General features: G+C 45.5%; 1 protein-coding gene across 9 annotated transcripts in view; it reads right to left on the minus strand.

Moving 5' to 3' along the window:
- Nucleotides 1-14,801, minus strand: part of FHOD3 (formin homology 2 domain containing 3) — a 396,327-nt gene that overhangs the window by 342,914 nt on the left and 38,612 nt on the right. For all 9 annotated transcript variants that reach the window (XM_081149144.1, XM_081149143.1, XM_081149142.1 and 6 more), the window contains exon 2: nt 6,928-7,034. In XM_081149144.1, coding sequence (XP_081005270.1) covers nt 6,928-7,034 — 107 coding nt within the window. The remainder of the gene's footprint in view (nt 1-6,927; nt 7,035-14,801) is intronic.

Genomic DNA, 14,801 nt, shown 5'->3' on the forward strand with positions numbered 1-14,801 from the left:
AATTTTCTCTCCTTGCTGAGGCACGCACTGCTTGTTACCTACCCAATACTAATTTTCCCCTTTTGCATTATAAAGAGAGCCCAATTTTGTTTGAGGTGACAACGTACCCACCTAAAAACTGCATTCTCCAGTCTCCTTGGTCCCCAAGGGTGGCCACGTGACACAGTTCTCTTCAGTGAACTGTATGTGGAAGTGGCTGGTGGGGCTTCTGATAAAGCTCTTTAAAAGGGGCCAAACTAGCCGGCACCGACATTTGCTCTTCACCATCTCAGGCAGGGACCACTCTGCATCCACAGCAACTGAGGCAGAGGGTTCGCTGGACACAAGCCCAGATTCATGGCATGAACCTAAGCTCTGGCCAAGGGCCTGTGAGTGGAAGCTAAGTGCACAAGCAATGGACATGCACTCCCTCTGTCCCTTTCCTTCGGCCTGGCGGCTGGGCGGCAGATGAGAAGGGAAAAGCTAACACAGCTCTGGACACAGGGATGGAACCCTCTACCAGTCCCAAGAAGGGCTGAAATAAACTGCTCTCTTCTTTAAACTGCCATATTCTGGAATCTTTTGGTTACAACAGGGAAGATGTACCCTAACCAATACACGCCCCCACCCCCGCCTTCATGTGATCCTAGAGGACAAGCAGCCACATTGTAATTATGGTGAAGTGTCTGAGGTGAAAGCAGCGCCCTAAGAATGGCAGAGCAAAGAGATAAAAGAAGCCTGGGTTTCTAAAGGCATCTTGTAACCAACATAGTGTCCTTGAAACAGCCTAATTATCCACTTTTTTTCAATAGACCTCATTGTTTTAGAGACCTTGTAGGTTTATAACTCCCTCCTTCCAATGGATCACCTCCCAGTCTCTCTGCTCCTTGATGCTTCTCACCTGAGTCCCAGGCCAATATTTCTCACCTGGCCACCTTCCATCTTGAGTGTGGCTTGGCCTAACCTCAGACTAACATGTATAAACCTGTTCTCCCCTCCCCAAATTGCCCCCACTCGATAACCTCACTACTTCTCTAAGTAGTCCGCCATCTGTATGCTATCCATCTAATTTCATATGCCCATTTCATTCTCTCGTTTCCCTCTACTCAACCAGCACCACGTCTTCAGATTCACAGCTCCCTCCCCCTCTCCTACTGGTACAGACCCCACTCTGCCTGCCCACCTCGGCCACCGAGCCCATTATTTCCCTCCCCACAGTGAGACACACCTGACCACAGCCTCCCTGCTCCAAGTTCCATCCACTCACCACACCGTCCCTCTTACTCGAGGAGTTCCATGACATCTCCCTCTCTGCAAGCCAGTTCCCTTCTGTGTGACCCCCACCCCCCGATACTATAAAGCCCGGTGCCTACCTGGGCTCCCCCACTCCTACCTGCTGCTGTTTTTGTCCCACTGTACAAGCCAACACTTGAAGGTATTTAGGGCCTATCAGCTTCCACTGTCCACTCAGCACGGAGTTCATTCTCTCTTGTCTGACTCGCTGCAGCAGTTGCAGGAATAACCTCCCTCACGCAGTGGAATCACCTGGTGGGGGCTTTATAAAGCCTGAGCCCACCTCCATGGTCTGATTTCATTGGTTCAGGGTTGGGCGTGGGAGGGAAGTTTTGAAAGTTCCTCAGGGGGTTGCAATATTCTCCAAGATCGAGAACCTATGCTGTAGGTTCCCAACCCAGCATCCAACTGCCCAAGGAGCTTTCTAAAAGGCAAGACTCTCAGACCCAGGCCAAACCTCCTGAAGCAGGCACCTAGAAACCAGCATTTCTAAACAGTTTTCTCCCCTGCTATTCAGAGGCAGCCACCTCTGCACTGACCCGGAGCTGGGTGCCGGGGCCTCTTTGCTACCCTGCTCAGCCCAGCAGCACCTGTGGTTTGAAAGAGCCAGTCTTCTCCCCCATGGCCAGGCCCAGGTCTCGGTGGTTGCACCTGGAGCCTTGTACAGCACTGAGAAGACAGGAAACCCTAATGCCCGTCACTGATTTGCCAGAAGAGTCTCCAACAACCACACACCCGCACTCCGAGCTGAAGATAATCACGCAACAGGAAAAGGGGGAAAAGTTTTATAGCTTCCCCTCTGCACCCTGACCAGAGTCTCCCTTAACTTGTAGAGAGTTTGTTTTGTTGTTTGGTTTTTAGGATTCAATAGGTTTTTAGATTTAGGTTCAAAATGTATTTTAGCTGGGTCTAGATGCAGAGGGAACCCAGACAAAGATGTGACTGGATGAGGTTAATTTTTGTATCAGACAATGAGAAGGGAAAACTGCTTCTTAGTCCTTCAAACCTGACATTTTGGGATGCAAAGAACTCTTTGGGAATCTGATACAAGGCTGCTGAAACCTCTCCCCACTCAGAGATCCCGCATACCCACCAACTACGCAGAAACCTCAGGGGTTCATGGACCCACACACACAGGTCCGTAGGGCAGTCAGGTGTCTAGGAGTCCAACAGGCTAACGCCCCAAACCCCTTCAACCCTCCAAGCACATCCACTGCAAAGCTGGCAGGGTCAAGCCCAGCCGCCCCTGCAGATGGGCTTCCTCACAGCTCTGCCCCCCCACACCTGGCCTCACACTGCCAAGGCTTTCCCCACCCCCACTCCACCAGGTTTCCTCTGACTTTGCCCACCCCCACACAACCCTTGGGGACAGGAGTGGGGGTGGGTTATTTACCAGCCCCCGTGGCAGACGAGCAAAGTGAGAGATAAGTAGCAGCTGTCTTCAGGACTGACCCTCTGGAATCAAGCCAACAAAAGGTGGATGCTGAGTTACTCAAAGCGAGGAGCACCTGGGTTGCTTAAGCCACATCCAGCAACCACACTGGTCCTGACAATGTCCCTAAGGCACCAAGCTTCTCAGGCCCGCTCTCAGCTCTGCCCCTCCACCTCCCTTCAGGGCTAACCTCAAACCCCACCTTGTCTGGGACCATTCCCTGTGGACCTCAGCTGGCACTGGTTTCCTTTCAGAGGCAGTGGGTCGGTGTATCATCTTCTCAAATTCTGAGTGTAATTCCAGTAAGAGCTACTCGTTTTGAGTATGTATTGTTTGCCAGAAACTAGCTTACTGTTTTAGATACATCATCACAGTTTACCTCACAACAACCCAAGGAGGCAGTATTATGATTATATTATCCCCACTTAAAGGAGATTGAGGTCCAGAAAGATGGAGTAACATCCCCAAGGTCACACAGCCATGAGACTAACCACAAGCCCATGACCCTAACCATTAGGCTATGCTGCTCTGCACTATGCTCTTCCTCGGATACCAGAGACCTTGTTGGAATCCCTGCTGATACAGGGAAGGAAACAGGCTTGCCCAGGGTCACACAATGGCAGGGTCAGGCATAATAATCCAGAAGCTTCGGGACTTCTATTTCCGCTGCTCACTTCCCCAGCCTTAGAAGGCAGTGAACAGACCTGGCTCCATTCTGCTAGCAGATTAATTGCTTTGTCCTTCCTCTTTTGAAGGTCTTTCCCCTCTTCTCCCATTAGCTATAGCTTCAGTGATAATTCTAAACAAGGGGTGAGTTAATTTTTAGTCCTGGCATAAAAGAGCAGGGTAATGAACAAGAACAAAGAAACAAACTCCTCCAGCAAGGAAAATTCACTCGGAACACACTGTGCGAAAAACACTATCATTTTCACATAGCTTGTCCACATCTTCGTCAGATGGTCACAACATTGGGAGATATTTTGCTATGATTTACACAAAGAAATCAAGAAGAGAATGATATTTCATTTGATCTTTCCATGCCCCCAAAGCGGCAGTTGTTAACTAGGAAGAAATTATACTTTAACTCCCATTCGTGGGAGACATGAGCTCTCAGGCACACAGACTCTGCCAGGTGCCATGCTTCCAGGAGGGGACCTAGGAGGGATGCTCAGTGCAAGTGACGCTGCAAATGTACCCAGACACCTCCCACCTGTGCAAGAGGGCTCAGCCTGCAGTCTGCTTCCAGCCAACTCTGCCAGCACTCAGTGGGGATATAATAACCTGTGGATAACTGGAGTGATCTGGCAATGCCAAGACAATCCTGGCATGTCTTCTGCAACCCAAGCTAGGGACAGAGGGGCCTCTCCACTAGAGATCAGTAAAGGTGGCTTCTTCATGCTCTTCTGGACAAAGAGAGTGTCATCCTGAGTACATCCCAAAGAACAAAGGGTGGGGCACCACCAATGAAGACCATCTCAAAGACAAACTCCACTCTGGGTGAGTTTGGGGTACACCTGTCAAATGTGCAGCTACCCAACAGCTTTTGGGCTACCTTCCCCTGTTGGCAGTTGCCCATGTCGTAAGTCCTGCCTTCTCACCATCGTTCATTTCTCCAGCATCTCAGGCTGTTAGGGTGCAGAAACATGGTCAAGGACCATGGGCCCAGGGCCAGGTGATGATTCAGAAGGGAACAAAGTAAGAAAGTAAGCCCAGGATCTACTCTGGTGACCTTGCAGTAGGGTCTCTGGCTCCTTAAGAACAGCGGGGAGAAACTTCCAGCACCTGAATGCTGGTGCTGACAGAGTGAGCAGAGCAAGCTGTAGTGTCAGGGCCAGAGGATGGCAGTAAATGCGTCTTCCCCGTTGGGTGCTGTTTCAACTAGAGCCAGTGTTTTAGCCTTGGCCTGAAGATGTCCTTGCTTGAACCAACCTTATGTCACCAAAGGTACGAATGTACATCCTGAGTCAAACCTAAAGTGCCTTTGCCCGATGCTCCTGGGATGGGAGAGGAGTACAGGAGATACTGTGAGTTTGGTTCCAGACCAAGGCAATAAAGCAAGTCTCGCAATAAAGCAAATCTCACAATAAAGCAAGCTGTGATCTTTTTGCTGGTGGAGGGTCTTGTCTTCAGTTTGTAAGGCAACATCATGAAGCACAATAAAGGGAGGCACAGTAAAATGAGGTGTGCCCGCACAGACCTGGAAATTGGTCACACCGATGTTCAAACCTGGCTCCACCATCCACTGGCTCTGCAGCCCTGCATGTATAATTTAACTTCTTACCCTTAGTTGTTTCAAATGAAAAATGGAGACAATAAAATTCAACCTCATAACTGGTAAGAGAATAAAGTATTAAACAAACATACCTTGAATAAGGTGCCTAGTATAGTGGTTGGCATGGCAGGTGCGCCATAAAGGTTATTGTCTTCCCGACTCTTAATTTTTTATACTCATGTCTAATGTATTAACCCTTTTTTTTTCTAAGCTGCTATCTCTAAATCATTCAACTTTTGATTAGAGAGAAAAAATCAAACAGAACGTGGTCTTTAAGCATAACACCACTAGAAACATTTTTCAAGTTGACAATTAAGTACTCATAACACTCCTGGGGACTGTTGGATCAATGAGCCATAAAGTCACCCAATTAGACTGTCTTCCAGCCTGAATTCTGACATCTTATAGATAGGGATATCATGGTCAGATACTTAGTAAAAACTATAGCAATGGAATTTCCACAAGTCTATTTGTCTGATGATAGTAATTTTTTAAATTATGATGAGTAGAATGTGATGTGACTTAATGATACCCCTCACGTGTGTACAGCCGATGGCAGTCCCTAGGTCTCCTCCCACACACTGTTGGTGTGGCCTTGGAATCACTCGGGAGACAGGAAGGGCCTCCTCACAGAACTTTGCTGGTTCCCACTAAGGACCCTGGTTTTCTTGGTGTTCATGGTCATGACATTCAGGAATCCATTCTGGGATCCTCTCATTTACCTGGCCACCAACATTCACTAAGTACCTATAGGGTGTTGAGAAAATGCTAGGTACTGGATATTCAGACAGGTCTAGTCCTAACCTAGTAGAGTTTTAGCAGCAGAGAAGAGGGACAAGTAAGGGGAAATGGACCGTAAATTGTGATGGGTGATAAAGCAGGGAAAATTCAGGAAGTGATCGGTACACAGCGGAGTCAGGTAGGAAACTGACACTAGCAGGTTCCCTTTTTTTTTCTTTAACCATTCATGAAAAATTAGTATTCTCAGATAATATTCATCTGACTGTAATATATTTTTAACTCAAGCAAGGTAATGTCCAAACAACTTTTGGGAAGGTCCCTAGCCACCAGATTAAGATAGCTGAGCATTATCTGCAAAGGAACAGGGAGGCCCTGAAGTTTTCTAAGAAGGATGGTGATGAAATCAGAGATGTACATGGCTCGAGATGGATGAGGGGTGAGGAAGAAGGCTATTTCAATCATCTAATAAATACAGGAATGGCTGACGGTATAGCTGTATTCCTACAGAGATTCTACTTTCTGTACACATCTTTGATTTTGCATGTGTATTGCTTTATTCAGACCAAGCAATCAGAAGTATTAAGCAATTCTAGATGTAGGCTAAAAGCAACTTGATGTTAATTAACATAATTAATAATCATTTTTCCACTGTGATGATTTCAAAAGATGATATAGTGAATATAGGGAATCTGCCAAGAAAACTAAATATCCAGTAAGTTATCATTAAAAATGTTTAAAACAGTTGTCAATCCACTAAAATCTTAAAAATGTTTATTTAGCTTAAGAAAAAGGAAACAGCATGTAAATATCATATGCTTAATTAAACTATACCAGAAATGTTCCTAACCCTGAGTAGCCTTTTCAAGAAGAGTTACTCAAATATATGGTGTCAAATGGATACTAGTCTCATTGGGGGATCACCTTGTAAGTTATATAAATGTCTAACCACTGTGCTGTACACCTGAAACTAACATAATATTGAATGTCATCTGTAATTGAAGTTTTTTCAAAAAAGGAAAGAGCGTTACTCAAAGTGCAAAAGGGTTTGCCGTGACTACGGGTGTCACTTGCTTCTCCCTTCTTTTCATGTGACTGTGAGTGAAGAGAAGACCAAAAGTGTGGTGGTTTCTCCAAAATATTTTCAGGACTCAATGTACCCCCCATTTCTTGGAAGGTGAGGACCAGTCAACAGGACAATTGTGGCTCTTACCCAGCATCATCCTGGAAGCCTTCTAGCTCGTCCCGTTGCTCTGCCAGGGTGGCTTCCAAGTCCAGGTAGGTGCCATTGTGGGAGAGCTGCAGCGTGCAGTCGTCGAGCTGCAAGAGAAAGAGCCTGGTGAGCCCAGCCTGCTCCTGGTATGGGGACTCTGTATGGAGAAATCACTGTATGTTGCCCCCCATGTGGTTTTTTTAATCAAGCATTATTCCGAAGTTCAGATCATAATTGGAAGAGGCAGTGTGTTTGTGTGAATAGGTTGGGAGCAAACTGCATACCAAATGGACAGATATGACACCTATTAAGAGAGTGGCACTGACAGGGCCCAGTAGGTGTAGATGGGGGTAGAGAAGGAGCCTTTGGGCCCTAGGCTGGTGCCACTTTCCATGCTGAGGGGCCCAGGAGAATCTATGGATTTGGGGAGTGAAAACCAAGATGTGAACATGGATTAAGAGTCACAGAGTTTCAAAGGCAAATTAGGTGGGGAAAACACACTGTTTCCTTTGATCCAGTGAGAAGCCTACTTACTCAGGTTCTGTCATGCTTGGCACATTGCAATTAATAGGTGCTCAATAAACATTATTACAATTGAACTGAAAGAAACATTCTCCATTTGGATGACAACATATCCACATTATCACAAAGCACAGAGGACATGAGGTCTCTTTTGTTACTAGTCTCAGTTTTTAAAAATGTATTTAACAAATACTTATCTGTTATTAATTATGTTCCATGCATAATTCTAAGCATTTTCACCTATGTTACTTCATTTGATTCTCACGTGAACCTTATTAAGTTCTACTGTTATCCCCACTTTACAGATGAAAAACCTGAGGCATAGCGAGAAACTAAATTACTTGCCCAATATCCCATCTGGTAAACGCTGGAGCTGGGATTTGGATACCAGCATTTTGACTCGAGATCATGCTCTCAGCCACTAAAGTCTGATCCTCTCTATGGCCTGAGACCTACAAAGGACTTAAAAATATCAATCTTGCAATATGCAGATTATGGCACCTGAGTGTTCTAGTGTGGTCAAGGTGACACCATGTATTTGTAACCCCTTACCTTTCCCTCCTGGACACAGAGACCACAAATCCCAGCCTTCTAGTTGGGCTTTGGCCATGTAACTGAGTCTCAACCAAGGGAATGTGGGTGAAAGTGAACAAGGTCCCCAACAGGCCTGGCCATAACACCCCTACACAACCTACTTTTCTCTTCTCGCCTGCGGCCAGATGCAGAGGAGCCAGAGGACTCCAAAGTCTAGAAACCACCAGAGCCCTGGGTGGAAGGAGCTCAGGTTCCTGAATCGCTGCACAGGACAGAGCACTTCACTACCCCACCTCCACTGGACGGTGACAAGCAAGTCAGGAGGCTTTGCAGCAGTGAGTGGTGAAGGTCTTGAGGTTGTTTGTTACAGCAGCATTACATGACATTTACAATGATCAAGACACATAAAAATAAAGGAAAACAATTTTACCAAAGATTAAAATGGACATGATGAAGTCCAAATGTATAACTGCATGCTTGATTTCTCAGGCCATAGGGTGGCTCTTATTACTCATCTACTTGCTGAGTTGAGGCTCTTATTTCAAAATGACAGGTGATTGGGGAAAAGTAAAGACAAACATGTGGCTACTTTAAAACATCTAAATAAACATTTGATAATACTTCTGCAGTGAGGTTTCAAACAAGGAATGAATCTCTTTTGATAGAAAAGTTCTATTATCCCCAACAAGAGCAATGGAGACTGTCATCTTGTCTAGAATTAGCATTTCTAAGAGGCTGCTGATTTTTTTTTTGGTAAAATCAACTTTATTGAAATATAACTTAACATTAAATTGCATAGATTTTCAGTGTACAGTTTGATGAGTTTTTTTATTTTTATTTTTCAATTAGAGACCCTGCAGGTCGGTGTTTCTGGTTATCCTCAACAGAATGAAAGGAATTTGCTCTTTGTTCTTTGTAACAAACACCTAGTTAAATTGTTTGAAGGGGTTAATCCTATTTGATTCACTTGTTTTATTTCTCTAATAACAAACTGTTCCTCTAAGGGCATGCTGATGAGGTTCAGCATTCTTGCCTGGCACTTACAGATGGATCATCTGATCCTAGAAAGCATTTAAACCCAGGAATCAAATTGGCCAAACTCATGGTACTGGGGTATTGAAGGTGCACCCATGGTTTGGGGGGACACACAAGGGAGCTGCCTCCCCCAGCCTGCGGAACCAGCACACAGGAATGATCTCCTGCAGAAGGCATCTCCTGGGCCAAGGGTCTCCTGAGGACTGAAATCAGACTTTGTCATTCCCAGGTGGAAAATTCCATTAGAAACGACCTATTAACATGTACACTGGACCATGTGTACAGCTGGACTCACGGCTGCTCATTCTAGCTTTTAACTCCTACAGGTATTGTTAACTAAAGCCTACTTGGTCTGCTCTGTTGATTGTATCAGCACATTTGCTTATTTTTAATCCCATATATAATCAACAGCCTAGAAGATGGGGAGAATGAAAGCCCTTTAGGCCATAATTTATTGGGCTTCAGCCCCAGAAACATGTGAGCCCAGAGAAAGCAGCTTTTGGGTAGAGGGTTTCTGCTTCTCCTCGAGGGGGTCTGAGTCGTTCTCAGGCTGTGGTCCACACTCAGGCCCGGCGAGAGAGCCCAGTGGGGAGGACACGCTGCTCTGGTGTGCAGAGGGCAGAATGTACATATGGATATGGTACAAATATTCCCACCACGGCCGAAGTCAAGCGAACAATGTGAAGTCACTGAACATGGAGTTGCAGCAAGATACGCAGCAGCTCACCAGTTATAGTATGTTTACCAGAGACAAGAGAGGTCAGAAACCTCAAAAGCATCAGGAGCATTAAAATGTAATAAAACATTTAGGAAGTTACATGTTTTAAGTTATTATCTTTATTTTTTATTTTTTTGGTTGTTTTTATTAAAGTATAGTTGACATACAATATGATATTAGTTTCAGGTGTACAACGTAGTAATCAACATTAATATACCATACGGCCCAGCCGGGCGTGGCTCAGTGGTTGAGCGTCGACCTAGGATCCAGGCGATCGGGGTTCGATTCCCGGTCAGGGCACATGCCCGGGTTGCGGGCTCGATCAATGACTCTCTCATCATTGATGTTTCTCTCTCTCCCTCTCCTTTCCTCTCTAAAATCAATAAAGATATATTTAAAAAGTATATATCTATATATATATAGATATAGATATATACCATACAATACCATACAATATGATCACCATAAAAAGTCTAATAACCATCTGTCACCATACAAAGTTATCACAATGTTACTGACTATATTCACTGTGCTGTACATTACATCCCAGTGACTTATTTATTTTATAACTGGAAGTTTGTATCTTATTATCTTTGTTTTTAATATAACATTAATTGTATCGTATTATCATTAAATTTTTAATAATGACTATATTGAACAACTGGTCCAAAAATCCCCAAGAATATCAATCAACCTTCTTGAGCTCCCAGGCCAGCTCCAGCACACACTGCTTCCGGCCCTCCCAGGTCATTAATTTGAGGATCCTAAAGTGGAGATATCAGGGAGTGAGTGAAAGGCTGAGATACCTTGTCCTGGGTTTTCAGCCCTTACCACCCCACCCAGCCCTCTGCTGTTCTTAATCAGGGTGGAAGTGGGGATTCCTGGTGGCCAGCAGGTACAGCCCTTACTGGCAGCCATGGCTATCTAGCACATCACCTCCACACCATACCTTCCGATGTTATTCCCAGCAGCCCGAGGTGAATATCTGGTTTTCCTCAACACTCACCCTGGCCCACCAAGTGGTTCATGCTCCCAGCCAGCCCTGAACCACAACAGGAAGCCCCACACCTCCCCAGCCTCTGACAACAGAATCCCAAAACCTTAGCAGAACTGCCTGTTCTCATCATTCCTCTCCACACATTCAGGGCATCGTTAACCATGACCATTTCCATAGCTCAATTTTAACAAAATTATATGTCAGGCACGGGCTGGGCACCAAGGAACACATAAACGCTTCCTTCCCTCAAAGATCATTTTATTGAGTAAGTATGACACACAAATAGAACACAGAAGAGAATAAAAAGCCATTTAAACCAACTGCCCAAATGTGTGGAAGTTCACCCTCAGTTGTGTTTCTTCTCTATAATTAGCAGCCACAGCCTCCGTGACCCAAGCATCCTCCATAAAACTGCCCCAGTCCCTCTTCTGGGAGAAAGGCTGCCATTACTTCCAGTGCCATGACCCTGCTCCCCCTGCCTAATTCATAGTTTAGCCATTTTTACTAGCAAATCCTTCAACTGAAACAGAAAATACATGTGTTTTTTAATCCCTTAAGAAGTGTGTGTCCCCACGGTAGGGCTAAAGCCAGGGGGCAAGGTCAGGCACCACCATCCTTAGTGAGCCAAGACACATGGCACAAAAGGGGTCCCAGCAAACAGGGGCTGCCTGTGAAGATACCAAACGAACCAGCACACACTGCCCACTCCAACCCGCAATACAGACCCCACCTCAGCATTACACCTGAGACACGCGAGATTGATATTTAAACCATCACATGAGCCAAGGAGTAAGAAGAAAGGGCTTCTTTGCTGGACTGAAACAATGTGTCAGTATTTTGGGGAGTAGCTTTTTTCTTTTAATCTTCATTCGATGATATGGTTGTTTATTTATTTATTTATTTATTTATTTATTTGAGAGAGGGGAAGTGGGAGAGGGAAAGGGAGAAGAGGAGAGAGATAGAGAGAGAGAAACGTCGATGTGAGACAGAAACATCAATTAATTGTTTCCCATACTCACCCTGACTGGGGATCGAACCCACAACCTAGGTATGTGCCCTGACCAGGAATCAAACCCACAACCTTTGATGTATGGAATGACACTCCAACCAACTGAGCAACCTGGCCAGGGAGGTTTAGGTATCATTTTTCCAAACCAATTGACAGGTACACTAAATGAATTCTTCAGTCTTGTCAGGGATACCTAAGTAACAGTTATAAAAGAAAACAACAGTGTGACCAGGCAGAGAGTAGACCTTAATTCCAATCCAGTTGTTATAAAGATCCAGACGGAAATATCCAGACTTTGCCTACAGAATAGACTCAGACACCTCCCTGCCAGACCAGTTCCTGACGGGAACCTCAATTCCTACTTGTGCAGAAGCAACCTGATCCCTTCCCTTGGCCTCTCATGTCAACTGTCTTCCCGGATGACTTAAGGGCCCTGGAATTTCCTGACTCCAACAATTTTCATGTCAACCCTGATCCCTGGCAGCATGTCCCCTGCACTCCTTTCTTGGCTCTAGGCTCAGTGGCCAGGACACTGCCGGGCACTTCAGGACATAAGACAAAGCCGGGAGCCATGTGGGAAGATAACGTTACAGGGCTATTATAAAAGTGCGGAGTTAGGGAAGTTTAGGGGCAGTGACAGTGGCAGGGCAGGAAGAATTCAGATCGGGTTGCAGGCTGTAAACCAGTGGCCAGGATTGGAGAGTGGGGGAGGGTGGGGTTCTCAGGACGGAATCAATCACAGATCTTTAAGGAGGGACCCCTGCAAATATCCTACAGTTTTGTGCCACTCCTCCCAGGTCAAAGCAAGCCATGAAAATGGGCTCTTGATCTCTAGGGACATAGAAAGAGCCCGAGAGGTGGCACAAGGTCACTCTGGGGTTCTTTTGACTGTTCCTACAAAGAAGACACTGCATGTAAAAACAAAGGGCAGACTCACTATCCTGGAAAAAATAATACTTAAAACAAGCCTGATGTCACGTCTGGATTTATATATTCTTTTCTTTCCTTAACCCAGTGAAGTGGCACGTTACTGGGGTGGTTTAATGATTACCTGGGTTTGGCAGCAGGTCTATGCTAGGCCTTAGTCTAGGCAATAACATGTATTGTAACCCTGAAATAGATTTACACAGAACCATAAATACACATGAGGACTATCCTTTAAACTAATTTTGGTAATAGTTCAGAAGTGGGGAAATAAATGCTGATTGGTAAAAGAAAAAAGAAATAAAGAAAAGCTAAAATAAATGTCATTTGCTTATGTCATTTAATTGGTTCCTCCTGTCCCTGAACCCAAATCCCTTGCAATGAAATTTTGCAGCTCTTTCCATCAAGAGACGGGTCTTTCTCAACTCCTGGAATCTGGGCTGGCCTGGGTCTTGCTTTGGCCAACGAGTTAGCAAATGTGACAGAGCTGAGACTTGAGAGATACTTGCTCACCAAGGCAGGTTGGCCTCTCCTGCTGCTCTTGGAACTCTGCCACCACATGAAGCAGTCCGGTTAGCCAGCCTCCGGGATGCCTGATTACTCCTGCTGCCCCCACTGACAGCCTGCCAACTGCCACACACTGCATGAGGCCAATCTGGATCAGCAAGCCTCCAGGGGGACCCTCCAGCTGATGACAGACACAGGAGAGAGCCCAGCAGAGATTGGTCCAACTGGCCCAAATGAGAACTGCCGAATAGAGGACCATAGACTTACAAGAGACATTTTATGGTTGTTGCTTTAAGTCAATCTCCTCTTCCCATGAGGAAAGATCCACAGCAAACAGGTGGCCGACAGGGATTACAATTTCACACTCAAAGTGCTTGGTGCCTGGATCACTGGTGGGTGAGAGGCTCACCCCACCAAGGTGCCCCTTGAGTGTGCCATGACACTGCCAACTCAAGGAAGGAACACCACCACCATGCCCAGCCCTCAGATGCCAGAGAGCATACACACCTGGCACTACCCCTGCCCCTCCTGGAGCCCAAGCCCATGTGCAGACAAAGGACAGCAGCAGTTGCTAGGTAGAAAGTCCTGGAACACATGGGTGTAGGGAAGAGGGGTGAGTTGTGGCTCCAAGCTCCCAGAGCATGTTTCATCGTCTCACAGTACTTCACCTACAACATGCACATCCAAAGATGAAAGTATGAAGACTTTCAAGAGAGCAGCTGCAAGCACAGGGCCCTTCTGACCACACTGGTTGCACACCCACAGCCGGCCCTGCTCCTGGCTCAGAAGGGAAGCACTGCTGTGGCCTCGTCTCGCTCCAGGGCCGGCTTTCCTGTGAGCCCCCGAGCGCCCACTTCGGGCTCATCCCAGCTCTCAGAGCTGTACAAAGGCCATCAGCAGGTGCCAGCTGGTCAGTTCTAAGAGAGCTCCACCTGTTTCCCCCGCAAACAACGTTTCTTAAGAAAACAACCAAATGAAACTAATTTATGATATCAGAAGAAAATAGGTCCTGTTGGCTCATCCCAACAAATCATATTAATAGTTTTAAATCCCTGTGGGCCCATTTGGAACAACATATACATCACAGGTCCTTTAATACATATTTCAGGGTTAAGTATGAGGATATTTTTGAAGATTCAGCATGCGTGGATTATGAAATAATATGGCTGAATTTATTCTGAAAGTGGTTGGATTTTAGTTCCTCAGAAACCTTTAATAAGTTATGTTATTAGTGGCCACCAACCCCAGTGAGAGAAGCGATGTTCTGAAATTGACTTAGGCAGTTTCCAAATCAAGCCCTTCATTTCTAGTTGAGTCAACAAAATTGCACAGCTCACCAACCAAAGGCAAAAGTCTCTGCCAAATTCTACAGGAAAGACAAAGGCCAGGCTTCTCCTATTAGGAACTTAAACTGAGGGGGTGTGATAATCTAGTAAAAATTTGAATAATTTTAAAAGACCTCTTTATCATTAAATAACTAAAAATGCATTAAACTTCTCTCTTGAAAAAAAGCTGGACTATATTTACTTATGTTTACAGATACCTTTTTCCATTTTGTTTCACTTCAGCCAAGTTGGAAAATGATGTCAGCGCTAAGATTCAGGATTCTTACTGATCCGTTATCATTC

The sequence above is a fragment of the Miniopterus schreibersii genome (assembly GCF_964146895.1).
Source record: "Miniopterus schreibersii genome assembly, chromosome: 10".
Lineage (NCBI taxonomy): Eukaryota > Metazoa > Chordata > Mammalia > Chiroptera > Miniopteridae > Miniopterus > Miniopterus schreibersii.